The sequence below is a fragment of the Molossus molossus genome, unplaced genomic scaffold, assembly GCF_014108415.1.
Source record: "Molossus molossus isolate mMolMol1 unplaced genomic scaffold, mMolMol1.p scaffold_m16_p_18, whole genome shotgun sequence".
Lineage (NCBI taxonomy): Eukaryota > Metazoa > Chordata > Mammalia > Chiroptera > Molossidae > Molossus > Molossus molossus.
The window spans coordinates 63262937-63290014 of record NW_023425353.1 but is presented as its reverse complement, the minus strand read 5'-3'; the positions used below and the strand labels follow the sequence as shown (position 1 = coordinate 63290014).

Here is a 27078-nt window from a genome sequence, read left to right as displayed (position 1 = left end):
GACAAACTGACCTGGCTGAGGTGGTGACGACCGTGGGGGAGTGTGGAGCACAAGGTAAGAGAATGAAGTGGAGGAACTGGGGTGCCAGATTGGCAGGCACCTGGGGTCTGTGATGTTGGAGGCCAGGGATGAGGGTACTGGGGAGGGGGTGCCATGCTGGTATAGATCAGGTGCTGGAAGGGGCAGAGGAAAGGGAGTGGCCTGAGGAGTTGGGAAGGAAGAATTTGGAAGGCAGAGTTGAATAGATCGGTGTGAAGGTAGACTCTTGATGGGGGTTGGCAGATGGGAAAAGGGTGCAGGTTGTGTTAGCTCTTTGGATATGAGCCAGTGTGGATGACTTGAACCCTCTGGTTGAGGCTCCCCCCAGCTTGTGGAGGCTCTGGGGGCTTTCAGAGTGATGTCTGTGTGTGTAACAAATTTTGCCTCCCAAGAGGGCATCCCAATGGCTTGAGCCCAGGTCTTCCAAAAGTCCTTCTAGAATGGGCCAGGTCCTGTTTGGAGTTTGTAATGGTGAGAAGGGCCCGGCAGGGGGCACAAATGAACCTCTAGAGAGAACCCTGTGGCCCAGCGGTTCCTCCCTGGAAATGTCCAGGTGTTTGTCAGTGAGGGAGTTTAGACTTGTCCAAGGCTTCTCAGCTTCGGGTGGGTCCAGGTGCAGGCCTAGGAGAAAAAGGAGGAGATGCGCCCTTGCTTGTGTACTTTTGCAGCCGACGTGCCCTCCTTTAACAGTCGGGCTAGGTGTGGTATCGCCTCCACTTGCCGGTGAGCACAGGCGTGTGTGTGGTGTGGTGGGAGGTGGCGGAGGTCAGGTTACTAGGCATAGTGATGGCGCAAACCCAGCCCCAGCCCCGAAGCCCGCGCTCTTCCCGCACAACCAGAGGTGGGGGCCGGAAGGAGGGGTGGCCTGTTTGGGAGTCCTGGGCGGTGGGCAGGACCGGGCGAGGTGGGAGAAACAAGGTGCCCAGGAGCAGGTAAACAAAGTTGGAGGAGGCGGACCACAGGAGCCAGGTGTTGGAAGGGAAAGAGGAAGCTCGGGACCCTGCAGGACGGAGGTGGTGGCTAGGGGACCCTGCAGGACGGAGGTGGTGGCTAGGGGACCCTGCAGGACGGAGGTGGTGGCTAGGGGACCCTGCAGGACGGAGGTGGTGGCTAGGGGACCCTGCAGGACGGAGGTGGTGGCTAGGGGACCCTGCAGGACGGAGGTGGTGGCTAGGGGACCCTGCAGGACGGAGGTGGTGGCTAGGGGACCCTGCAGGACGGAGGTGGTGGCTAGCGAACAGACCGGGCAGGTGAGCGGCGCGGGTACCACCGGCGCTGGCGGGCGGGAAAAGGCCGGGCTTCTCACTGTACCCACATCCCTGGGGGTGCGGCGCTTGACCCCTGCCCTCACCCCTCCCATCCTGGGAGGGCTCCCAATTCCTGTTCCATCGCTGCGTGCAGGTGAGGGCGGGACGGGGTGGGGCCGCCCACGCAAGGCTCTCCATTTCCCCCAGCGCCGTGATCCTCGGTGCCGCGGCTCCCCTAGGGTGCACCCTCCCCCCGCCAAGGGACGGGTCGGGTTCCAGCCCGCGGTGAGTGCGGAGCCCGCGGGGTAGAATGCGGGGTCCCGGGCAGCGCGGGGCGCGCGCCCGGCTCTCGGCTGCTTCCGGCCTGGCCTGGGCGGCGCGGGGGGAGGGCGGCCCGGCGGGCGCGGGGGAAGGAGCGGAGCGCAGCGCCCGGCCGACGGGGCTTTGTCTCCTTTGTTCCCCGCGGTGGCAGCTCCGCGGCGGGAGGGCGGGCAGCGGGCGCAGTTTTCCCGCCCCTCGGTCTCCGGGTAACAGCTGCTGCGACGCCAGACCCACCTCCGGGGCGAGGGGGTGGGCAGCGAGGTCGCCGCGCGCAGATCCCGAGCCGAGCCCGAGCCCGTGGCGGCCGGCGCCCGCCTCACCGCTCGTCCCGCGGGGCCCGGCCGGGTGGTGAGTGGGGTCGGGGCCCGGGCGGTGGGGACCCGGCGCGGCGCGCCCCACCCCGCGGGAAGGGACTGGGGTCCCGATCCCCGAGGCAGGGGCAGCCGGGTGAGTGGTGGGCGGCTTCGGTGCTGGAAGTTGGGACCACACTTCTCCGTGTAAAGGAAACTCTGGCGGCTCCGCCTGTAACGCGATTGGGAGACAGAGGAGGTGGAGCTGCTCCTCCGAGCCCCCTCCTCGCCGCCGCCGCCTCAACCAGAACCGCCGGCCCCTTCCCCCGCTTCCCAGGCCACTGGTGGGGTCCTTGCGCGAGGTCTGGAGGGGGGAGGAAGGTCGAGGAAGAGTCGATGGGGAGGTCGAGGCTTCCCCTCTTGTAGGAACAGCTCTTCAGGCTGCAATCGGTGCAACCGACAAATACAGACTGTGAAACTCCTGCCACGCACCCACAGACGGGGACTCCCTTCTCGGTACACAGATGGCTCTTGAGCCCTCGCAGGTGCCCGGTAAATGGTGGGTCCTCCCACCCCATGTCATCATACAGACAACAGGGAGAGCAGTGTGCACTACATCTCTGTCAATGAGGAACTCCTCCTGGGTGGACCCTGGAACCCAGCAGGAGCCGGGAAAGGCCAGTTTCCCGGTAGTTTCCAGGAGTCCAAAGTGAGGGCTGGGTGTGACCCTTCTCCAGGTGTGGAAGGACAGAGGTTGTGAGCCCCTTTGGTTGGTGAAGACAACCCCAGAAGGGCCCAGGAGGTGCTTGCTCTTTGCAGACAGAAATTAGGCAGCCGTAGGCCCTGCTGCAGAGGTCCAGAGAAAGGTGAGCCAGAAGAGACCTCAGGACAAGCCTGGGCACAGGCAGAGTGAGGCTTTGGCTCTGAGCCTGGATGGGGCCAGAGGTCTGCAGAAGGGGCAGGAGATCCTGGCTGTGCAAGTTGGGGACATGAGGCCTGGCTCCAAACCCTTCTTTTCAGTCAGCTTTGGCCTGCTCATTAATAAAAGTGGGGCTCACAGCTTGTCCTCTGAGAGGCCAAGTAGCTTAGAGAGCCCCATGTCTTCCCTACTGGCTGGGTTTCCTTGGCTATGAAATGGGGGTTCTTACAAGTAGCACCTGCTTTGTGCTATCCTGATCTGTCCCAGTTGCTGGGGCCTCTGAATCAACACCCACACTCCCCACCTTCAAGGAGCTTCAAGCGCAGGGTGGGAGGGCGGAGCAGGGGGAAAGTGGCCTTGATTGATGCCACTAATGCCAGGCATACACCATGTCATGTTTAATGGTCACAGCAGTCCTGTTTCCCATTCGGCCCAAGGCAGAGCTGCATAGCCACCATGGGGGGAGGGGGGCTCAGCAGCCGGGGTGGACAGGGAAGGCTTCCCTGGGGGGTGATGGTTGGGAGTGGAGTTAATGGGATAGAGGGGGAGTGGGCATTCCAGGCGGTGGGAACAGCCTGTGATGGCTGGGAGGAGTACGGCAGCCTGCAGCTCAGACGGTCAGGCACGTGGAGCATGCGTGGGAGAGCACTGGCATGTGATGGGAGAGGGCCAGGGCTGGAGGGGTTCAACCTTTATCACAGGTCCTGGGGTGCCCCCAAAGACTCCGGGGGTGGGGAGGGATGTGCTCGATTCTGCTTGAAGGTCCTGTGAAGTAGGATTGACAGAGGCCTGGGGGCTGCTCTGTGGCCTGGCAGAGGTTGAGTGAAATAGGAGTGCCCAGGGGAGGAGGAGAAATTGTCACTGTCCTTTTTCGCCTGCCCCGCTGGTGGTAAGTGGGGAAAGGCGGGAGTTCTAGGCCCTGATGCAGTGATTGAAGAAGCCTGCTGCCCTTCCCAGAGGGTCAGCCTCCAGCCTCCTCTGTGGCCTGGCCAGGAGCTGTTCTGATCCCGCCCCTCTTCCTCTGGGCCACCTAGTTGGGATTTTACTTCTGGGGAGTGTCTTAGTTGCTGCCCCTTGAGGGCTGGAGAGCCTTGGCACACAGAAGGCTCTGAGCAAATGTTTGTAAGCAAATAAAGGAGTGAATGTTGGTCTAACTGTGGACCCTCTGCCCCAGGCATCCCTGAGCAGGAGGTGGCAGGAGGGGAGAGAATAGTAGCTAGGTGCAGGGGTGGCCTTGCGGTGGCCTCTGCCCAACCTCAGGCACACCCTATCTTCCTGGAGGAAGAAACTTTCTTCCCTCATCCCTTGGAAACAAGGTGGGGGGCTCCTGGGAAGCCTGTCTTTGCCACAGTCCTGGGCTTCTGGCCGGGTTCATGACTCTCCCTGCGGCCCCCTCCCCCGCCCCTCGGGTGGCAAACAGAGGCAGCCTTGTTCCTGCTCCCAAAGAGCTGCCCTGTTCTCTGCACACTAAAAATGGAAACCCCCAAGCTATTTCGGGAGCAGTGCCCAGCCGGGCTGTGGCCACAGCTCCCACCGGGCTGCTGGACCCTCCTTGGAGCCTTTGGCCCAACCTCACGCACTCTGGGGCAGCCTCGGGGACACCCCGTGGGGCCCTTGGCTGGGAGGAGCTGCCCTGAGCTGAGGGAAGCTCTCCCACAGGCAGACTGGCAGCTGTGTGGCAGGAGGGGCTGGGCAATGTGGCCTGGGCACAGGCAAGTAGGGGAAGTGTCCCATGGCCTGTGGTGTACAGCCTGTCCCACCACTTTACCAACCTTGGTGCTCCTGCCTAGGGACCACTGGGCCTGGGGGAGATGGTGTTGCTATGGTTTCCTGGTCCCAGCAGGCCTTATCTGGGGCCTGCGAGGAGGGGTCTGTGAGGAGAGCAGGCAGCCAAGGGCTGGGGAGCTCCTGGGGATGGGGGGCATAGCTGGACATGGTGACTTACTCTAGGACAGTCCTCTTCCCCACACCAGGTCCTGGCTCTGCTTTGACCTGCTGGAGAGGAAATAGCAAGAGATGGCCTGGCTTCCATAGCCCTCTGGGACTGAGGGCTCGAACCGGGGGAGTGTGCATGAGTCTCTATGTGGGTGTCTGAATGTCTGGTATGTGGGGACGACATGTGCCACAGGCCTGTGTAAAGTGCATATTTGTGCGATGTGTGTGCTTCTGTGTGGAACGAGGTTGTCTTTGTGTGGATGTGTCTTTGTGCAGGTGGCTAAGTGTGGGCGGTGTGTCTGCCTGTTTCTGTGTGCACAGATTGTATCTGTGTGCATCTGTGTGTGTGTGCAAGCACCCATGTACTCGTGTGGGTGTGTGCAAGCATCTGGGTGGTATGTATGCTTCTTGGTTGTCCTAGCATGTGTCTGCTTGTGTGCTGGTGGCAGTTGAGGCTAGGTCAGCCCCTGGTCTGTATGGGGGTGTGATAAGGTGGACAGAGGGTGAAAATGGGAGAGTGCCGGAAAGGGAGAAGGGGCTGCGGGCAGACAGGGCCTGCCGGGGGCCCGCTGAGCCCTGCCAGCCATCCGGCTCCTTCCTAGCTGCCCTTTCCCAGGCCCCGAGGGTTCCTGGTTCCGCTGCCCTCCCCCTCCCCATGTGGGCTCTGAGGAGGCGTCCCCTGTGGAATGTGTTTGGTGGCTGAGGGCCAGGCTGGGCCCAGTTCCACCAGCAGGCTGGGCAGAGGGAAGGGGGTACCTCTGTGCTGCCTCCACATGCCCAGCTTCATACTCTGCTTTCTCCCTGCCTAGGTGACTCCTCCACAGGTCATGCTGTTGTCTCCTGACCCAGCTGGCCCTGCCAGGTGAGCCTGACCTCACACCTAGGCACCTGGGAGAAGTGTGACTGCCCCCTCTACTGGGGCTTCTCCAGGCCTCCTCCCTGGCAGCCTTAACTCCCTTCTTCTCTCCGATCCTTTGGTTCTGTGCTTATTACCCTTCTGGATCCCAGCCTGAAAGGCCCTTCCTCCGGTTCTCACCCTGCCTTAACATGCGAGCGGCCCATGGACCGCACCCTCCCTCCTCCTTCTGCCCAGGAAACTGACATCTTTGAGAGGGACCCGCCCCCTCCTCCGGGCTCTGTGCCCTTCCTTCCCATCACCTACTCGCACCTGCCCCTTCCAGGCTCTGGTCCCTGGGGATGAGGTGTTTCGCATGTCTTTGCCCCTATAGCCCCTCACTCTCAGACCCAGGGGTGGGTGACACAGGCAGTGCAGGGTGAGGGTGGGGTGGGGTCAAGGTCTCCTGAGAGAATAGGGCTTGCAGAGAACGCAATGTTGAAGTTTCCAGGAAAAATCTCCCGACCCCTTGCTGGTATATGGTCCTGGGGTCCTCCTGGACCATGGTGCCTCTGCTCACCCCCCAGGTTAGGAGAGGCACCTTGGCAGTGGCATAGTCCTGTCCCGCACGAGTGGCCCCATGGTACTCAGTGGCCACATGAGCCCGACTCTGCCTCTCTCCCTGCCAGGTGACCATGCCTGCCCTTGGCCCAGCTCTTCTCCAGGCGCTCTGGGCGGGGTGGGTGCTCACCCTCCAGCCCTCTCCCCCGGCGGCCTTCACTCCCAATGGCACACATCTGCAGCACCTGGCACGGGATCCCACCTCGGGCACCATCTACCTGGGGGCCACCAACTTCCTGTTTCAGCTGAGCCCAGGGCTACAGCTAGAGGCCACCGTGCCCACGGGCCCTGTCCTAGATAGCAGGGACTGCCTGCCACCTGTGGTGTTTGATGAGTGCCCTCAGGCACAGCCTACCAACAACTTGAACCAGCTGCTGCTGGTGAGCCCAGGGGCCCTGGTGGTGTGCGGGAGTGTGCACCAGGGGGTCTGCGAGCAGCGGGGCCTGGGGGAGCTCCAGCAGCTACTGCTGCGGCCGGAGCGGCCTGGGGACACCCAGTATGTGGCTGCCAATGACCCTGAGGTCAGCACGGTGGGACTGGTGGCCCAGGGCTCAGCTGGGGAGCCCCTCCTGTTTGTGGGGCGGGGATACACCAGCAGGGGTGTGGGGGGTGGCATCCCTCCCATCACAACCCGGGCCCTGCAGCCATCAGACCCCCAGGCTGCCTTCTCCTACGAGGAGACGGCCAAGCTGGCCGTAGGCCGCCTGTCTGAGTACAGCCACCATTTCGTGAGCGCCTTCGCGCGCGGGGCCAGCGCCTACTTTCTGTTCCTGCGACGGGACCTGCAGGCTCAGTCTAGAGCCTTTCGTGCCTATGTGTCCCGCGTGTGCCTCCGGGACCAGCACTATTACTCCTACGTGGAGTTGCCCCTGGCCTGCCAGGGCGGCCGCTACGGGCTGATCCAGGCTGCAGCTGTGGCCATGTCCAGGGAGGTGGCCCAGGGGGAGGTGCTCTTTGCAGCTTTCTCCTCGGCTGCTCCGTCCACTGTGGGCCGGCCCCCGGCGGCAGCTGCCGGGGCATCTGGGGCCTCTGCCCTCTGTGCCTTCCCCCTGGACGAAGTGGACCGCCTTGCTAATCTCACACGTGATGCCTGCTACACTCGGGAGGGCCGCACGGAGGATGGGGCCGAGGTGGCCTACATCGAGTATGATGTCAATTCCGACTGTGCACAGCTGCCCGTGGTGAGTCCCGACACTTACCCATCCCTGAGGCCACTGACCAGGCATTCACTGCCAAGCAGCTGCCCGGGAGTCCGAGGGAAGCTGGTGGTGGTGTGGGGGCTGATCAGGTCAATGGCTGTTTCTTCCTTTGTGTCGGAGTGAGGGAGGGGCATTCAGGGAGACAGGGATGGGCTTGGGCTGGGCGCTGAAGGGGTGGCGTTTGTGTAAGTGGATTGAGAGGGTGTTTAGGGTTCTGAGGTATAGGACAGCCACCCAGAAGGCAGGGGAGAGTGGGACCTGTTGTTTTTAAGTTTTTGAACAAGAGGTCAAGTGAGGTTGAGACTTGTTTGGCTCTAGCCTTAGGATGGACTAAAAAAAGGGAAAAGAAGCGCCCCGTCTGCGTGGCTCAGTGGATTGAGCGTGGTCCCATGGACTGGGAGGTCCCGGTTCAATTCCTGGGCAGGGCATGTGCCCGGGTTGCAGGCTCGATCACCAGTAGGGGGTGTGCAGGAAAAAGGGAAGAAGCTGCATACAGGGCACTGAGTCAGTGAGAGGTGCCAGGGCCCAGGTGGGTGGACTTGGAGGTGAGGGTGCAGGCTACTGAGGCTTTGGAGAAGTGGTCCAGGAAAAGGCTGAAATTATGCATACTCTGCAAGACACAGCTGCTAGGCTCGGGCCGGGCAAAGGTGTGGCCCCAGGCAGGTGGGAATCAGAAGAAAAGAAAGGAGCTGCTGGAGACTGTCCAAGGCAGCTGGAGATAAGCCACCAAGGCAGGGCCAAGGATGTGGCTGTGGGCAGTGTTGTCAGGGAGGGCTGGCAGAGAGCCTGGGGCAGGGACGAGGCTGTCCCAGGAGGCCCAGCAGAGAGGACGGAATTGTTCAGGGGGAACTGGCAGAGAGCCCAGGAAGGCAACAGGGCAGGGAGGTTATCCAGGGAGGGCCTGACTGGTACTTCCTGCTGCCTGCAGGATACCCTGGATGCTTATCCCTGTGGCTCGGACCACACACCCAGCCCCATGGCCAGCCGTGTCCCCCTGGAAGCCACGCCGGTTTTAGAGTGGCCAGGAGTTCAGCTAACAGCTGTGGCAGTCACCATGGAGGATGGACACACTATTGCTTTCCTGGGTGACAGTCAAGGGCAGCTGCACAGGGTGAGTCCACAGGAAGTACTGGGCCTTGCCCCAAGGTCTGGAGGGGACAGGCTGCTGGGGACCCAGCCTGAACAGAGCTAACCCTGTGGCCCTGGGGCTGGGAGATGGGATCAGGATATGCCCCAGCCCCAGGCTGGGAGAGATCACCTGTACTCTTCTTCCGAGGGCTGGGTAGTGTTTAACTGTGGTCCCCACCCCTTCTGATTCTTTCTGCCCCCAGGGCTGGGTGCTGTGACCTGTACTGCCTAGGAGGAAATCTATCTGTAAATTGCTTCATTGTGGGGAGAGGGGGACCTTGGGCCTATGACCATGGCCTTGGGTCCCAGACCTTATGGTTTCTGATCTCAGGTGTACTTGGGCCCGAAAAGTGATGGCCGCCCGTACTCCACACAGAGCATCCAGCAGGGGTCTGCGGTGAGCAGAGACCTCACCTTTGATGGGTCCTTCGAGCACCTGTATGTCATGACCCAGAGCACAGTGAGTGCCAGGCGAGAGCTGGGGCCTGGCTGCTGGAAGGGGCCTTGGGCTAGGCCAGGGCCCCTCTGTGGGTGAGCCACCAGTATTTGGATTGCTGGCCTTAAATCCGCTTTGCTGTCACAGCTTCTCAAGGTTCCTGTGGCCTCCTGTGCTCAGCACCTGGACTGTGTATCTTGTCTTGCTCACAGGGACCCATACTGTGGGTGGTGTGTGCTCCTTGGCAGGTCAGTGCTTCACAGACTCCTGACCCCTCCTGACCTCAAACCCAGCCCTATCCCCAGCCTCGTGTCCTCAATGCTCCTGCATAATTGCCCTGTCCAGGCTCCCTGGTCCTTGGTCCTTGACTCTCAACTCCTGACCCCTGGATGCTCCAATCCCTGACTCCATCTTTCACCCTGGGTATCAGTGTCTTGCCAGAGCACACCCAGCCTGGTGTCATGGCCCAGTAGGACGCTACCCAGGTCCCCAGGACTGTAGGTGTCCCTGCTCCATGAACTTGCAGTGGCCCTGTGAGGGTCACAGGTGGACACTGGTCACTCTTGCCCAGGTGCTGTCGCCGTTCTGAGTGCTCGCGGGGCCAGGACCCAGAGCCATGGCTGTGGAGCTTCCAGCCTGAGCTGGGCTGTCTGCAGGTGGCAGCCATGAGTCCTGCCAGCATCAGCCGAGAGGAGAGGAGGGAGGTGAGTGAGCAGAGCAGGCAGGGCCTGGTGGGGAGGGCTCTGGCACTGGGTCGGCACCTTAGATTTCGGTGTCAGGTGTACTAAGTACAACACGGCCTTGCACGAGTCACTTCCCTTGGGGCCTTGCTTTCTCCATCTGTTATTAACCAGGCCAGAGGGCGTTCGTGAAGGCTCAGGAGCGGGTGGCCACTGGTGTCTGCCTATGTTGGGTGCCCCTTAAGCACGAGCCCTGATCTGCTGCCCAGTGACTCCAACAGCGTGTCCTGGCCTCTCTTGGCAGGTTTTCCTGTTGGTACCTGACCTGCCACCCCTGTGGCTGGGGGAGTCATATTCCTGCCACTTTGGGGAATACCAGAGTCCTGCCCTGCTGACCGGTTCTGGTGTGATGTGCCCCTCCCCAGACCCCAGTGAAGCCCCGGCGCTGCCGAGAGGAGCCGGTGGGTGAGGGAAGGGGCCAGTCCGGGGCCTTGGAGCCCTGTGAGCCCTGCCTGCGCCCCACTTTGCTCCAAGGGGTGTGGTCTGGGTGAGGTGTGAATTCATGCAAAAAGCTCACCTTTTTCTGAGTTCCCCGCCCCCCTCCACTAGTCCCCACGCCCCTAAAGCCCCCAGCCCTGGGTACCCTTCCCCACTCTGTGTGGTCTTGGGACATTGGCTTGGTGTCTGGAAACCTCTCCCTGCTCCTCAGCGTTGGCCCTCTCCCCCCTTGCAGACCACGTTTCCGTGAGCGTGGAGCTCAGATTTGGCACTGTCGTGATTGCCAGAGCCTCCCTCTCCTTCTATGACTGTGCGGCCATCACTGACCTTCACCAGTCTGCGCAGTGAGTCCCTCACCCTGACCCCCAGGCCCAGGCTGCCCTGTGGTGCCTCGTGCTCCATGGCTGTGCTCTGTCCAGGTGCCAGGCCTGCGTGAGCAGCCGCTGGGGGTGTAACTGGTGTGTCTGGCAGCACCTGTGTACGCACAAGGCCTCGTGTGATTCCGGGCCCATGGTGGTCAGCCAACAGGTGAGTGTGACTCTGGGCTGGGCCACGTGGGTTTGGGGTCCCCTGATAAGCGTTCTCTGATGGCCCGGGGTCTGTGTGCCTGCCTGCCCACGTGAGGCTCTGTCGTGAGCACCTGAGCTGCCGTGTGACGACTCACTGGAGAGGGCCGTCCGCCGTCCAGGAGAGGACGTTTGTAGCCAAGAGGCAGGGAGGTCTGGGCCTCGCGTCCCACCTCAGCACAGACGCCCGGAGCCTGCCCTCCCCTCTTCTCCTTTGGAGAATTAATGAGCTGTTTTTGTTTCTCTTTTCCTTGGTCTCCTTTCCTCTTAACACATCCTCTGCCTGCCTGCTGCCTGCTCCCGCCCTGCCGCTGAGCGGCCCCTCCTGTCTTTCTCTGCCTCCCCTCAGAGCCCGCTGCTCTCCCCAGCCCCTCCGACAAAAGATGCACCCACCCCCTCCCCGCCTACAGCTCCCAAGGCCACGGTCACCCCTGCTCCTGACACCCTTCCCGCCAAGCCTGGGGCTCCCTCCTCAGCCACAGCCTCAGATATCCTACGTGGGGCCGGGCCTTCCCTGCTCAGCCCCTGGGGGCCGTGGGCAGGTCCTAGCCCCACGAATGGCTCAGCCTCCACAGAGTCGCCCCTCCAGGAGGAGCCCCGCCTTCCCCACCCCCTGGACAGACCTGCAGCCACTGCCCCTGCTCTCACTGCCTCTGAACCCACGGCCACACCTGACGACCTCTTGGCCTCCCCCCCATCGCCCTCAGATGCAGAGGCACTGTCCCCTGCCCCTGCGGACTTCCCCTCCGCGGTACACCGGGACCACCCCCCCAGCACTGCTCCCACCACCACTTTCCCAGGGGCCGCTGGCTCCACGAAGCCTGCTCTGGACTGGCTCATGAGAGAAGGCGGCGAGCTGCCTGAGGCGGACGAGTGGACAGGGGGTGACACGCCCACCTTCTCCACTTCCACCCTCCTCTCAGGTGATGGCGACTCGGCTGAGCACGAGGGCCCTCCCGCCCCCCTCATTCTCCTGTCCAGCCTCGACTACCAGTACGACACCCCCGGGCTCTGGGAGCTGGTGAGGCCCGGCCCAGGAAGGGGCCTTGGGAGGGGACAGGGCAGGTGCCTCGCCTTGCAGTCCTGCGTCACCTTGCGGTTCTGCGTCGGCCGGGACTGAGGGTCGGGGGGCCGTGGCCCCGCACCAGCCTGGCCCCTGGGGTTCTGTGGGAGAGGAGCGAGGTGGCAGGGCGGGCTCCATGGCCGGCCTTGTCCCTGGTGCCTGCAGGAAGAGGTGAACCGGGGTGCAGGCGCCTGCCCCTGTGTGGAGAGCGTCCAGGGCTCCACGCTGATGCCGGTGCACGTGGAGCGAAAAGTGCAGCTGCTCGGCCGGAACCTGCGCCTCCTCCAGGTGAGCGTGTCCTGCTTGCAGGCGGTGCTGTGGCCTCCTTGGCTGTTGGCAAACTGTATGAAGCCCTGGGGAGCAGGAAGAGGGCATGGGCCAGGCCTCAGAGCAACCCAGAGGCTGTGCTGGGGTTCCTGCAGGCTCCCAGGCCACCCCCTGAAGCTGCCCCGACCCCCTGTCCTCTGCCCTCAGGACAGCCCCGGAGACAATGAGTGTGTGATGGAGCTGGAGGGCCGTGAGGTGGTGGTTGCGGCCCAGGTCGAGTGTGAGGTGCCTCCAGATACCCGGTGCCACGTCACGTGCCAGCAGCACCAGGTGCAGGTCTTGAGTGCCTGGGTGGGCAGCGGTGCCCTGGCCACAGACTGGCTACCAACCTGAGCGGGCTGCACCACGCTCATCCCCACCCAAGCTCTGACCCTGTGATCCCGAGGGAGTCTTGGTAGCTCTGACCTCTGACTCTGGTCCCATGGGGTCCCTGCACTCCAACTCTGACCTCTGACTTTGTGCTCCCACAACGAGTCGTTTTGGTCCTTTCCCTGACCCTTCCCCCCAGGCCCCGGCCTCCCCAGCCTCAGACTTACCTGCATCCTGTTTCTCCAGCTCAGCTACGCGGCTCTGCAGCCAGAGCTCCGCGTGGGGCTGTTCCTGCGCCGGGCCGGCCGTCTGCGCGTGGACAGCGCACACGGGCTTCACGGTGAGCGGCCTGGGGCTGGCGCTGGCTGGTGGCGCAGGGCTCGTCCCGGCCTGCCTCTCACCGTCGCCTCTGCCCTCCCCAGTGGTGCTGTACGACTGTTCCGTGGGGCACGGGGACTGCAGCCACTGCCAGACTGCCCTGCCCCAGTACGGCTGTGTGTGGTGCAAGGGGGACAGTCCACGCTGCGTGGCTCGGGAGGCCTGTGCGGAGGCCGAGGCCGTGGCCACCCAGTGCCCTGCACCCCTCATCCACTCGGTGTGTTGAAACGCTGGCGCGTCCCTGCCTCACTGCCCCCCGTGGAGGGAGGGTGGGCTGCTGTGGGCCCGGGTCCCAGAGGGAGGCTGGGCCTGTCTCTCCATGCTGCCAGGGGTCGACAGGTGGGTGGAGGTGAGCAGTCCTTGTCCTGGAACAGGTGGAGCCACTGACTGGGCCTGTAGACGGAGGTACCCGTGTCACCATCAGGGGCTCCAACCTGGGCCAACATGTACAGGACGTGCAGGACACGGTCAGGGTGGCTGGAGTGCCCTGTGTGGTAGACGCTCAGGAATACGAGGTCTCCAGCAGGTGAGCTGGCTGGACCAACAGGAGCAGGGCCTACCCTGTGGGCTCCACAGTTGGCTTTGCTGCTCAGGGCCACCCACCCAGTACTCATCTGCCCTCCCTCGTCCCTCTTTCCTTGGTTCTGGTCACAGTGACTCAACGCTGGGGTTGCTGTTATGCACAGACCTGCAGCTTCCTGACCTGGGCCACTGGTGGGTCATTCCTAGGCCTGGGGCCCAGCCACTGCCCAGACCTGACCAGTGGCTCTGCCTAGGTGTTCTCATCCACATGACTGTGGATGTAGCCATGGTAACAGCGTCTTCTGATCCCAGACAGCTGTACTCGGGCTGGCCTTCCGACCAACTACCCTTCTTCCCCAAGACTCATCCTGGGAGGACTCCTCCCTCCCTGGACCCCTGGGTCCCCCTCCCTTCTCAGGCTCACGGCTTACAGAGTTTCTGGCTCCTAGTAACCTGTCGGGGAGTTGCAGCGTCCCCAGAGTGCATACACGGGACACTCCCAAGGAGCCTTCCACAATCAGTCCCATACCAGCTGAATGTCAGGGTTACCTGGAGAGCCTGCCCAAGCCTCCACAGAGCAGGTCCTTAGCCACGGAGATGTGAATCTGTGGGCTGGTATTGGGGCCAGGTAATGTGTTTTAAACAGGACTTTGAAGAACATGTAGTTTCCCCCCTAAATGTGCTATGACGGAGAACTTTAGGTGACTGTCTCGACTGTTAATGATTCTTGAACCATGAGACTGAAGTGATTTATAATATATTCTGGCTGGAACCTCTGCTGTGTAGTTCACACATCACCTGTTCTGTTTTCTCAGTGACCGTGACAATGTCACGGAGTTAAGCCACTGCAGGCTTCACACTGTGAACATTAACTTGCCCCAAGCTTTTGTTTTCTGGCTAAGACCCAGCATTTTCTTAGATTGCTCGCTTTCCGTTCATGTCTAACCCTAGACCTGACTAGAGGCTTTCAGGGGCTTTTTTTTCCATGAGGAAATCAAATGTCCACCACTTTGCAAGTGGCAGGTGCTGTACACACGAGGTGGCCAGTGAGGCCCACTCGGAAGCTCAGCCCCACCGGCTGCTTTGGAATCTGTGCCTTACAGAAAGGCCTCCTTGCCAGGGAGCTCGGGCTCACCCTGAACGATGGAAGCACGAGTGTTAATTCAGACCGCAGAGCCTCCTGCTGTGCCATAGGGGTTCCGTCCAAAGCCTGAGGGTTTCTGTGTCTCGTGGAGGTTGGGGCGCGGGAAGACCACCTGACTAAGTGGGACAGGGAAGGGCAGGGCGGTCAGTTGGGGGCCCTCGGTGTGGCCTGGCACCCAGCCTGCCCTGTGCCTACAGCCTCGTGTGCATCACTGAGGCCAGTGGGGAGGAAGTGGCAGGCGCTGTGGCAGTGGAGGTCCCTGGAAGAGGACGTGGCGTCTCAGAGCATGACTTTGCCTATCAGGTACCTGACTGCTGAGCCCCCAGCTGCCAATGGGCCGCCCCCTCTGGTGGCTCCTCCAGCCCACCTGGTTTCACCTGCCTGGGTTCCCCTCCCCAGGGCCTTTTTGTCTGCCTTGGGCTCCCCCGCCTCTCTGTTTCTGGCCTGACGTCTGTCTGTCCTTATCCTCCTTCCCACAGGACCCAAAGGTGCATTCCGTCTTCCCCTCACGAGGCCCCAGAGCGGGGGGCACCCGCCTCACCCTGCGCGGCTCCAAGCTCCTGACTGGGCGGCTGGAGGACATCCGAGTGGTAGTTGGAGACCAGCCTTGTCACCTGTGAGGGCTTCCTCATTCTGCAGAAATCCCTGCACTCCAGGGTGGGGTCCCGGGGAGAACAGAGAAGGGGAGAGGGCCGAGTCTGCTCCGTCTGAAAGTGCCCAGACCCTCCCAAAGCTGAGCTGCTGCAGGAGTGGAGCCTGCAGGGTCCCCCGCGGAGATGGCAGTCAGACTGAAGGGAAGTGAGCTGAGACTTGAGTGGGTCCCCTGGCGTGGAGTCATCCCTCCGTCCCAGGCCCTCTGCAGCCGGGCCTGCCCTCCACTCCTCCCTTCTTTCCCTAGGCTGCAGGGGCAGCAGGCGGAGCAGCTGTGGTGCGAGACCAGCCCACACCCCACGCCTGCCACACTCCCTGTGGCTGTGTGGTTTGGAGCCACGGAGCGGAAGCTGCAACACAGCCAGTTTGAGTACACGTCAGACCCCAACATCACCTCTGCTGGCCCCACCAAGAGCTTCCTCAGGTGCTGGGCCCAGGGCATGCTGCACGGATATGGGAGAGAGGGCCTAGCAGGTCTGGGACGTGGGGGATGTGTAGGGCTTTCTGTGGGGGCTGTGGCTCCCACGCTGCTGGTGGGGAGAATCCCCTGTGGCTTCGGGCTGGGGCTGAGCTAACCCAGCCGGGACTGGACTGTGCTTGAAAGCCTGGTTGTCAAAGCCTTGAGTGGCTCATGGGCTCTGTTTGCAGTGGAGGACGTGAGATATGGGTTCGAGGCCAGAATTTGGATGTGGTACAGACACCGAGAATCCGAGTGACTGTGGCGCCAAGAGCACTGCAGCCGGGCCAGGGGCCTGGGCGGAGGCGCCGTGTGGCCCCGGAGACAGCGTGCTCCCCTGGCGCCTCCTGTGGCGGACATCACGTAGGACACCCATGGATATCCCCTGCTTGTGCTGGGCTAGCTGTCACCCCCTGCCTCACCCCACACCCTACCCCAAGGACAGCCGTGGTGGTGGGTGCCATCTTTGGGGGCCCGCCCTGCAGGCCCCTGCTCTGACCCTGCCCTGCATCCCTCCCTCTGCCCAGTTTGAGGAGCCCTGCCACGTGAAGTCCTCCCAGCTCATCACGTGCCGTACACCTGCCCTCCCGGGCCTGCCCCAAGACCCCTGGGTCCGGGTAGAATTTATCCTCGACAACCTGGTCTTTGACTTCGCCGCGCTGAACCCTACACCCTTCTCCTATGAAGCTGATCCCACTCTGCAACCCCTCAACCCTGAGGACCCCACCACACCGTTCCGGCACAAGCCTGGGAGTGTGCTCTCCGTGGAGGTACTGCTTCTCCTCGGGCATGGCAGGGCCCAAGACTCCCACTTGGGTGTACGGTATTGCTGTGTGTGATGGAGGGGCCTTCGAGCCGGGCACGACTCCAGAGCAAGGGCTGGTGGACGTACCTGGCACCTCACCCTTCATGCAGTGAGGGCCGAGGGGGCTGGTGGTGGGGTGCCCAGCCTGATGCATTTGGCAGGACCGGGCTCCTGTGGCCTGGGTCTTGACATACTCCTTGGCAGGCATCTCAGTGACAATATGTAAATGGTTTGGCACACACAGTAGGTGGGTGGCATGGCACACAGCGGCTGCCTGGGCTGATGCCCATTTGGGAGCCTGGCTCATGCAGACACACTTGGCACATGTTCTGACACACACGGTAGGTGGGCATTCTGAAAGACCATAGGTAGGCAGCCCATCATCACCGACCCGGTGGGGCCAGCAGGCATAGTAGGGGCTGTGGCCTTGTTAGGCAACTGGGCAGAATTTGGGACAACTTTATAGTCTTAAGATTTTTAGCTCTGGAGATTAAGACTTGAGGAAGACAGAGGGAAGGGCAGAGAAAGGTCAGGACCAGGAATGGATGGCAGCTTGGAAGACATCTATGAGACTGTCGCCCCACGTACAGGGGATGAGGTGCTGAGGCACCATCAGCCCTGCTCTTGGGAGTAGGTCTCAGGATCATCCCTCCCTCACCTGGGGAGACAGGAGGATCTGAGCGACCACCAGCTCATCCCTTCAGGGAAGAGTTCTAAGTGATCAGTGACCCGTGTTCTAGGGGGAGAATCTGGACCTTGCGATGTCCAAGGAGGAGGTCGTGGCCATGATAGGGGCTGGCTTCTGTGTGGTGAAGACGCTGACTCGGCACCACCTGTACTGCGAGCCCCCTGCGGAACAGCCCCCGCCCCTCCGGGAAGCACCTGACGCTTTGCCTGAGTTCATGGTCAGTGGGCAGGCCCTGGGCTGGGCCGGGCCGGGCACTGGGCACGTGCTGAAGCCTTGCTCACAGGTGGCTTCCCCATGCAGGTGCAGATGGGAAACCTGCGCTTCTCCCTGGGCCACGTGCAGTATGATGGCGAGAGCCCCGTGGCTTTTCCCATGGCAGCCCAGGTGGGCTTGGGTGTGGGCATCTCTCTGCTGGCTCTGGGAGTCATCGTCATTGTCCTCATGTACAGGTGGGTGCTGCCAGATGTAGCTGGGTTGGGAGGGGGCAGGCTACCTAGGAGTCAACAAACTTCCTGTAGAGGGTCAGGGAGTGACTCTTTCAGGCTGGGGGCCAGGCAGTCTGTCACAACTGCTCAACTAGGCCATTAGAGCGCAAAAGCAGCCGTAAACATCATGCAGACACGAGCATGGCTGTGTTCCAGCACATCTTTAAATGTTTCAAGTTTATTGATGCATTTGAGAGATAGAGGAAGGGAGAGAGAGAAACATCAATTTTTTGCTCCACTTATTGGTGTACTCACTGGTTGATTCTTGTATGGGCCCTGACCAGAGTTCGAACCTGCAAGCTCGGTGTATCAGGATGATGTGCTAACCAACTGAGCTGCCCGGCCAGGGCCTCAGTAAATCTTTATGGACAAAAATAGGTCACGGGTGTATTTGGCCTGGTTACAGTTTGCTGACCCCTGGGCTAGACAGGACGTAGGTGGACATGACTTGCCTGGGATGGGACAGGCTAAATTATTCTGGGCTTGGCTGGGCATGGCTGGGTTAGACTGCTGGCCAAGGCAGGCCTGGTCAGGTGGGACCAGCAGAGTGTGGCCTTCTCCAGCCTTTCTCGTCCTGACCTTGGTGCTGAGCAGGAGGAAGAGCAAGCAGGCCCTGAGGGACTACAAGAAGGTCCAGATCCAGCTGGAGAATCTGGAGAGCAGTGTGCGGGACCGCTGCAAGAAGGAGTTCACGGGTGAGCTGCGGAGAAGGGGCCCCAGGCTGCCACGCCTTCCGTCGCATGGCTGAATGCCCAAACCTGGCCTCTTCTGCTCAACAGACCTTATGACCGAGATGACGGATCTCACTAGTGACCTTCTGGGCAGCGGCATTCCCTTCCTTGACTATAAGGTGTATGCTGAGAGAATCTTCTTCCCCGGGCACCAGGAGTCGCCCTTGCACCGGGACTTGGGTGTGCCTGAGAGCAGGCGGCCTACTGTGGAACAAGGGCTAGGGCAGCTCTCCAACCTGCTCAACAGCAAGCTCTTCCTCACCAAGGTGCCAGCCCCGCCCATACCTGGACCCTCTTGGCCCCGCCCCCTCCATCCCTGGGTTTCTGAATCGGCCCCTCCTGCCCACCCATCCCCTCTCCCTGATGCCAGTTCATCCACACCCTGGAGAGCCAGCGCACCTTCTCAGCTCGGGACCGCGCCTACGTGGCATCTCTGCTCACTGTGGCACTGCATGGGAAGCTTGAGTACTTCACGGACATCCTCCGCACCCTGCTCAGTGACCTGGTGGCCCAGTATGTGGCCAAGAACCCCAAGCTGATGCTGCGCAGGTCTGTGGGTGATGGAAGCACCGGGAGCCGAGTCGGGGCCTCCGGGCCCTGGGGTCTACAGAAGAGAGCCTTGTGGCCCTACCTGCTGACCCTGCCTCCCTGCCTCCACCCCTCCCTGTCATCCCAGGACAGAGACCGTGGTGGAGAAGCTGCTCACCAACTGGATGTCCATCTGCCTCTACACTTTTGTCAGGGTGAGGGAGGCAGGGGTGGGTGGGGCTCCCCTGCAGGGAGGGGCAGTCTCCAAACCATGCAGCCCCTGGCCCCCATGCAGCTTTTGCACGCCCGCCCAGCATGTCTCCTGTCACCTTACGTCCTCTGTAGCCTGCATCCCGTCCCCTTCCCCAGTGTGGGTCATGTCCACACACCTCTGCCCTAGGGGCTCTAACTGCCTGCCACTCCCCCAGGACGCCGTAGGGGAACCTCTGTACATGCTCTTCCGTGGGATTAAGCATCAAGTAGATAAGGGTCCGGTGGACAGCGTGACTGGCAAAGCCAAGTACACCCTGAATGACAACCGCCTTCTCAGAGAGGACGTGGAGTACCGTCCCCTGGTGAGGGAGTGTGTCGTGCCCATGTGTGCGTGCCCGGGAGTGTCAGTCCCAAGGGGTGAGTGTGAGCATGTGTGAATGTGTGTGACTATCGGGGTAGCGCTAGGAGGGCCTCTGGGAGAGACGGTTAGACTAGCTTAGCAGGGTAGAAGCTTGAGGGCCAGACCTTGAGGAAAGGATAGGGCCTCAGAAGGTCCCCAGGCTTAGGATGGGGTCAGAGTAGCCACAGGCAGGGTCCGGGGAGCAGCCAGCCCTGCCTGGGACCAGTCCAAGTCCCTTCTGTGCTGGGGCCTGAGTGTTTCTGGGCCATGGTCTCACTGTCCCGTCAGGACTGATGTGCCCACCAGGCTGGAGCACCCTGGCAGACTGCTGTCACGTCCCGGTTTGCTTCCCTAGTGACCCACCCAGAGTTCCTTTGGGAAATCCCATTCAGGCTTCGCCAAACTGCTTGTCCGTTAGGCTGATGGGAACTTCCGTCAGGTGCCTCGCCTGACCAGCTGAGCCAAGAGCCTGGGGACCTGAGTGAAGAGAGCCTTGTGCTTACTCACCTTTTATGCCATTTACCCCATATATTCGCTAGGGCACTATGCCAGGGGCTGGGGCCACAGTGGAGGGAGCTGCTGATGGCCTTCTCGGGTTGTCCCTGTCCTTGTGTCTTGGTCATCCTCTGTGTGGCATGAGCCCTGACGGCTCCCATGTGTCCTGTGTAGACCTTGAATGTGCTGTTGGCTGTGGGGCCTGGGGCAGGAGAGGCCCAGGGCGTGCCTGTGAAGGTCCTGGACTGTGACACCATCTCCCAGGCCAAAGAGAAGATGCTGGACCAGCTTTATAAAGGAGTGCCTCTCGCCCAGCGGCTGGACCCTCGCACCTTGGATGTCGGTGAGGGCGGGTGGAGGCTGGGCTGCTCCTGGCCCGGTGTGAGGGGCGGAGCTGGGCTATAGAGGCACGGCCTCTCACCTGGCGAGGGGCACCTGCTCCTGGTCTGTGGACAGGTGGGCTGCCCCTGATGGGGAGGGGTCTGTGTCCCTGGGAGGAAGAAACGGGTTCTGCTGCAGACAGGGTGTACCGGAAAGCCTGGCCCCGGTCCCACCTTGCCCTTGCAGAGTGGCGGTCTGGGGTGGCCGGGCATCTCATTCTTTCGGACGAGGATGTGACTTCTGAGGTCCAAGGTCTATGGAGGCGCCTGAATACCCTGCAGCACTACAAGGTGGGAGGGGTGGGAGCTGGAGGAGGGGCGGGGGGGGCTGGCTGGTGGAGGGGTCACCAGCTGTGGTCAGCAGGTCCCAGATGGAGCAACTGTGGCTCTGGTTCCCTGCCTCACCAAGCACGTTCTTCGGGAAAACCAGGATTACGTCCCTGGAGAGAGTGAGTACCCGCTCTCCCACCACCACGGCCCCTGCCCTTGCTTTGCCCAGTAATGGGGAAGGGAACTCGGCCTCAGGGTGGCTTGTGTCTGTTTCCATTCTACCCAGACAAGTCCTCCCCAGGTGCCCCCACTCCTGGGAGTTGGCTGGACCCCAGGACTCAGGGGAGGGGGCACCTGATGAGAGGTGACAAGTGGTGGGGTCTTGGCACAGGGACTCCAATGCTGGAGGATGTGGATGAGGGGGGCATCCGGCCCTGGCACCTGGTGAAGCCAAGTGAGGAGCCGGAGCCACCCAGGCCGAGGAGGGGCAGCCTTCGGGGTGGGGAGCGAGAGCGAGCCAAGGCCATCCCTGAAATCTACCTGACCCGCCTGCTGTCCATGAAGGTGGGTGGGGACAGGGCTGGCAGTGGGGGGTGGGGGACAACAGCCACTCGTGGGATTTGGGGGTGGCATGGGACTCACACAGGCCTAGTGCCACAAGCTGAGCTGAGGTCCCCTTGCTGACCACAGAGATTCCTCTGTGCTTCTTGTCCCCTGCAGGGCACCCTGCAGACGTTTGTGGACGACCTGTTCCAGGTGATTCTCAGCACCAGCCGCCCTGTGCCCCTCGCTGTAAAGTACTTCTTTGACCTGCTGGATGAGCAGGCGCAGCTGCATGGCATCTCCGACCAGGACACTGTCCACATCTGGAAGACCAACAGGTGGGGTGGCCCGGCGGCCAGGGCGCAGGGTCTCCTGCCTCTGCAGTACACTCACAGCCACACCTCCCTGCCCGCAGCTTGCCGCTGAGGTTCTGGATCAATATCATCAAAAACCCACAGTTTGTGTTCGACGTGCAGACGTCTGATAACATGGATGCAGTGCTCCTGGTCATCGCGCAGACCTTCATGGATGCCTGCACCCTGGCGGACCACAAGCTGGGCCGGGTGAGCGCTGGGAGGACGGGGTCGTGGGTGGGGCGGGGCAGAGTGTCCAGGGGTGTTGTACATGCACACAGACCCCAGGCTTCCCCCAGGGTGTCAAGGAGGAGGGCTACACAGGTCTCTGCTTCCAGGCCCCAGGCCAGGCTTTGTCCCTGAGCTCCCTGAGCTCCCTGGGAGGTGGTGGTGCCTCATTCCTCAAGGACGACCAAGGGCAGGGGATGCCATGTGCTGATTCACAGGGTTGGACACGGCTGCAAGTACAGCCTGCTGCGGTGGCAGGAGGCCAGGGCCACCAAGTGAGGGCTTACCCTGAGGGGACCACGGGAGCCACTGGAGGCCTGGGAACAGGTGGGGGCGGGGTGTCAGACCTGAGTCAGGTGGAGCCTCTGGCAGTTGTGCAGTGGTTGGGCTGGAGCCTGGAGTCCACAGAGGAATCTGTGTTGTCCTTGGGAGGAGCAGTGGCCAGGTTCACGGTGGACAAGAGGGTGCAGGGCAGGAGAAGCTGGGGGTTGGATGTAGAGGATAAGGAAGATGGGATCCCTGGGCTTCTGGTTACAGTGAGCTTAGACTGGAGGAGGTGAGCCCGAGGTGGTGGTGGGGCCACCAGGTGGTTTCCAGGTGGAAAAGTGGATTCTACGATCACAGGGCAGCTCCAGGCTGCCTGTGTGTCTGATTTCTGAGCACGGCGATGTCTGCTGCCCGCATAGACCAGAGGGAGGGCCCGGGGAGTGGCTCATGGAGGGAGGTGTGGCCAGGGCTGTCCGGTGGCAGAGGGTGGGGTTGTATTGTCTCTGTGGTCAGAGCCCAGAGAGTCCCATGGCATATGGGGTCACCTGGCAGGCAGGGCCCTCGCAGATCCACGAATGGGGCTCTGCTTAGTCCAGACCCTGGCAACGTTGCCCTGTGGCCTCTTGAGAGAGATCTCCACATCTCTATGAAGAAATGACGGGAAGTTCCACTCTAGTGCTGTCTTGTGAACTGTTTTTGCTCTACCTGAATGAGCTAAGCACCGCAGGGCCACAGCAGGACCGAGGGGCCACTTCCACAGTGCACGCCACGGGGTGGCGGGGTATCTCTGCTCGCTCTTCTCACTGCCTGCCCTCCAGCACAGCTGCTGATGCTCCGGGGTAGCTCCAGAGTGGTCCAAACCGGGAGTGCCAGGCGCGCCGCAGAGGAGCGTGCCTCCTGCCCTGGGCCTCTTAGGGGCAGCGATCTTGCCTCAGCCTCCCAGCAGTGTCGGGATGAGGGAGCAGGTGCGGGCAACAGGAGCCTGCTGCCCAGAGCCCATAGCCCCTGGCACAGAGCTGGGAGTGGCCCCCAGTTTGGTGGTAGAGGATGTGTCTGGGTGTGTGGAAACCGTGGGCTCTGATTTGAGAGACTTGCTTCCAATCCCAGCTCAGCCACGTGGGATTTGGCCTGGGCGATTTACTTCATTTCCTGAGTGCGTTTTCTGATTTTTAAAATGCTCGTATGAGCCCTGACCGGTTTGGCTCAGCGGTTAGAGCGTCGGCCAGCGGTCCGGAGAGACCCAGGTTCGGTTCCTGCCCTGGTTGGTCGTGCGGGTAGCAGCCACTTGATGTGTCCCTTTCATGTCGATGTTTCTCTCTCTCTCCCTCCCACTCTATCTGAACAAAAAATGGAAAAATGTCCTTGGCTGAGGATAAAAAAATAAAAAGTAAAATAAAATGCTCTTATGCGGAATGGACAGCACAGGAGCAGCGAGGGCTGCCCACGGCCCCTCCCGCCCGCATGCCGGGCTCTCTGCTGGACCCGGGGGGAGGCACTCAGGCTGAGAAATGACCTTGGAGTAATTGGGGGAGAAACTCAGGAGACAAAGCAGGGACTGGGCTCAGTGGGAGGGAGGAGGCAGGGGGGTCCTTGCAGAAGGAAATGGGCTAGGGTGACCAGCCGTCCCCGTTGCCTGGGACTGAGGGGCGTTCCTGGGACTGGGACGGTTACAACTAAAACAACGCGGAGAAAGTTGGGACAGTCGGTCACACTCAGGGGACTCTCATCATTCTTTCCCCTTTTACTACTTGCCTGCTGGCACCCAGGACTCCCCCATCAACAAGCTTCTGTATGCTCGGGACATCCCCCGGTACAAACAGATGGTGGAAAGGTACGAGGGCAGGGGAAGGGGCTGGGATGGGGCACAGGTGGACAGATTGGTGGGTGCTTACAGCTGAGGCCCAGGGGTGGCCCTGGTAGGGTGAGGAGTGGTTTGTTGTCCCAGCAGCTACAGTCCCCATGATCTCTGGCAGGTACTACACAGACATCAGACAGACCATCCCCGCCAGCGATCAAGAGATGAACTCCATCCTGGCTGAGCTGTCCCGGGTACGGCCCTCCCTCTGCTTCTTGGGTTAAGCACAGACTCCTGCCATGAGGGTCCTGCCCCCTTCATATACTCCTTTGCAGGGAAGTTCTTGGAACCTCGGCAGAATGTTTTAATTGCCACTTTAAAAGACCAGGGCTGCCCTGGCCAGTTTGGCTCAGCAGTTGAGTGTCGGCCTGCAGACCAGAGAGTCCTGGGTTCGGTTCCCGCTAGGGGCACATACCACAAAAAATAAATAAAAAATAAAAGACCAGGGCTCCCAGCATTTCATCAGAAAGCAGTAGAGGTCTGTCCTGGCTGGTTTGGCTCAGCGGTAGAGCATCGGCCCGTGGACCGAAGTCCCTGGTTCGATTCCGGCCAAGGGCACGTACCTCGATTGTGGTTCATCCCTGGCCCTGGTTGGGGTCGTGCAAGAGGCAACCTGTTGATGTGTCCCTCTCATGTCGATGTTTCTTTCCCCCTTTCTACCCTCTCCTCCACTCTATCTGAAGATAAAAAGGAAAAAAAAAATCCTCGGGTGAGGATTAAAAAAGAAGAAGGAAGCAGCAGAAGTCTTGTCCTGGCAGCTGCCACCTCACCTGACTCAGCCAGGGGGTTGGGGTCTGTGGACAACAGCCCCAAGGTGGTGCAGTTGCTGGGGTTCAGCCCGGGACTGCCTGGGTTGGCCTGCCGTGTCTTCCTTTGCTCTGCCTCCCTGGGTGCTCTAGACATGCCCACCTACTCCTGCAGCGGCCCAACATCAACCCCAGCAATTTATGAACCATGGTTCTGAAATGATGACGATCATAACCACAATAATAATAGCTATGATTTCGGGGTATTTCTGTGTGTGAGGTGATTTGATTATCTCCTCATTTGATCCCCGCAAGAGCTCCCCAAGTAGGTGATATCAACTGCATTGTCCTGAGGTGTCCCGCGGAGGGGCCTGGGTGTGACCTCAGGACAGACGAGTGAGGCCAGAGCAGCAGCTGGCTCTGCAGTCACCTGGGACAACGGTTCCAGCCGGAGCCCGGGCGGGGAGGGCAAGGGCCGCGGGGGCCCGCAGACCCTGCTGAAACTGCAGACCTGTGGTCTCCCCACCAAGGAGGCCCTTTGGCCGTCCTGTCCCTGGTTGAGCACGCCTGACCTGGGACCCGATCTGAGAGGGGCCCTGCATCCTGCTGCGGGGCTTGTCCCTTCCTCCACCTCCCAGGCCCCTGCTCCCCCAGCTCCTCCCTGAGCTCTGGAAGCTGTCTGGTGGCTGGCAGCACCCCTCATCTCTGTCACTTCTCTGTCCTCCCTAGAACCACTCTGGAGACCTAGGAGCACGAGTGGCCCTGCACGAACTCTACAAGTATATCAACAAATACTATGACCAGGTGGGCAGCACCCGGGGCCCTGGCTGGAGGGCTGAGGAGATAGATGTGGGAGGGTATATGGCCCTGTGGTTCATGGGGGGACTTCGGGTCTCCCCCTGGCTCAGAGTAGGGGAGGGGCTGCGTCCTGGGCTCCTCAGCAGGGCTCCCAGGCATGGTGGTGGGCCTCTGGGGAATTAGCAGGGCCCGGAGATGGTGTACAGGATGTACCGGGAGGAACACACAGCTGCCTTGCTTGGCTCTCTGCCCGAGTCCATGGGTGGCAGTGCTGTGCATGGTCGCCCCGTGGGTGTGGGTGTGGGCCCGGGCCCGGGCCCGGCCGGGCTGCCAGAGAGGAGGGTCCAGTCACAGGGCCAAGGTGAGTGAGTTCACAATAGAGCCGTCTTTCTGGGGATTCCTGGGCTGGGCCTCTAGATCAGAGCACCCAGCAGTCAGCCTCCTGGTGTCTGCTGAAATGGTGCACCCAGATGTTTGCATGGCATCGGGGTGTGGCCACTGCTGTTCAGAGATGAGAGCCGCCTTGTGGCCCAGGCCTGGAGTGAGCCTGTTTTCACCAAGGAGTGACGCACAGTGTGAAGTCCAGGCACCTTCTCCGGGTGGTGGGGGCCTGGTGTGGGGGAGATGGGCACCTTTGGTTCCTACCATTCCCTCTGAGGTGGCCCCCATCTGTGGTCTGTCTCTGTCTCCCCCCCGTGAGCCTCACGAGGGCAGGACCTCACGTCATCGGGTCCCTGCTTGTTGCCTGGTGGTGGGGAGCCAAGATGGCAGTAACAGGGCCTCTAGGGGGTTCATGGGGAGGCCAGCATGGCAGGTGGGGCTGGCCTGCACTGACCGATTTTCCCCGGGGAGCCGGGTGTTCGTCACCACGAGCGCCAGGTGCTGCGGCTCACTAACCCTCCAAACCCACAGGACTGGGTATTCTTCCCTCCCCCTGGCGAGGCCCCGAGGTCACACAGGAAGTAGTGAGGGGACCCCGAATCGTGCCCTGGTGTCTGAGGAGGCTGGGGTCCCCTGATGGCCGGTCGCTGCCTTTCAGATCATCACCGCTCTGGAGGAGGACGGCACGGCCCAGAAGATGCAGCTGGGCTACCGGCTGCAACAGATCGCAGCGGCCGTGGAGAACAAGGTCACGGACCTGTAGGGACCCGGCGAGCCCTGCTGTCACCGCAGCCCTGCCTGGCCGCCCCGGCGCCTTGAGGGAGAGACACCTTCTTAGATGCTGTAGAGCCTGACGAGCAGTTAGTGGGGGTGGCCCCAGTCTCCCGGTGGCCCTGCCCCGGCCCTGCTGGCCTTACCTCGCAAGCCTGTGGCCGAGAGCTGATGGGGTGGCGCCTCGCCTGCTCCCCGAGCCCAGGGACCCTGTGGGCTGTTCTCTGTGATGTCAGTCTGTGGGGGGCCCGGCACAGGCTCCCAGAGAGGGAGCCCCTGGGAGACGGTGCTGTTTCTGAACACTGGCCTTCATCCCACCGGACCCAGGGAGGAAGGAGGGCCCACTCACTGTCTTGCCCTCCCCCCCATCAGCCCTGACCTCAGTTTAGCTGCCTCCAGCTTTTGCTGCTGCCACGATCCTAGGTCTGAGAGATGACCGCCTCCTCCAGGCCACCGTGAACTGACCCCTCAGAAGGGGTACTGCCTTAGGGCCACGCTGCCTCAGGCAGCCAGTGGCGGGGCGTCTGCTGCAGAGGGCCTCGGGGAGAGTGGTGGCCACACTGACCCAGCTCTTCA

At 61.6% G+C, this 27078-nt stretch overlaps 1 protein-coding gene across 2 annotated transcripts; it reads left to right on the top strand.

The window, feature by feature from the left end:
- Window positions 1-1542: 1542 nt before the first annotated feature.
- Window positions 1543-27078, top strand: PLXNB1 (plexin B1). Of its 2 annotated transcripts, none has more exons than XM_036266932.1 (38): window positions 1543-1571; window positions 5561-5613; window positions 6276-7388; window positions 8335-8517; window positions 8866-8994; window positions 9118-9218; window positions 9542-9674; window positions 9955-10111; window positions 10384-10492; window positions 10568-10676; window positions 11064-11735; window positions 11943-12065; window positions 12252-12374; window positions 12660-12753; window positions 12836-13008; window positions 13166-13317; window positions 14655-14760; window positions 14937-15073; window positions 15356-15532; window positions 15757-15928; window positions 16093-16335; window positions 17111-17275; window positions 17359-17507; window positions 18138-18238; window positions 18323-18540; window positions 18645-18823; window positions 18951-19017; window positions 19231-19377; window positions 20085-20253; window positions 20478-20581; window positions 20655-20739; window positions 20952-21124; window positions 21281-21441; window positions 21519-21666; window positions 23718-23782; window positions 23925-24000; window positions 25282-25356; window positions 26390-27078. In XM_036266932.1, the coding sequence occupies exons 3-38, from the start codon at window positions 6282-6284 to the stop codon at window positions 26492-26494; spliced, it is 6387 nt and encodes a 2128-aa protein (XP_036122825.1). In that variant the 5' UTR covers window positions 1543-1571; window positions 5561-5613; window positions 6276-6281; the 3' UTR covers window positions 26495-27078. The 2 variants fall into 2 exon arrangements, with proteins under 2 accessions (XP_036122825.1, XP_036122824.1); XM_036266931.1 differs by lacking the exon at window positions 1543-1571 and adding an exon at window positions 1714-1955.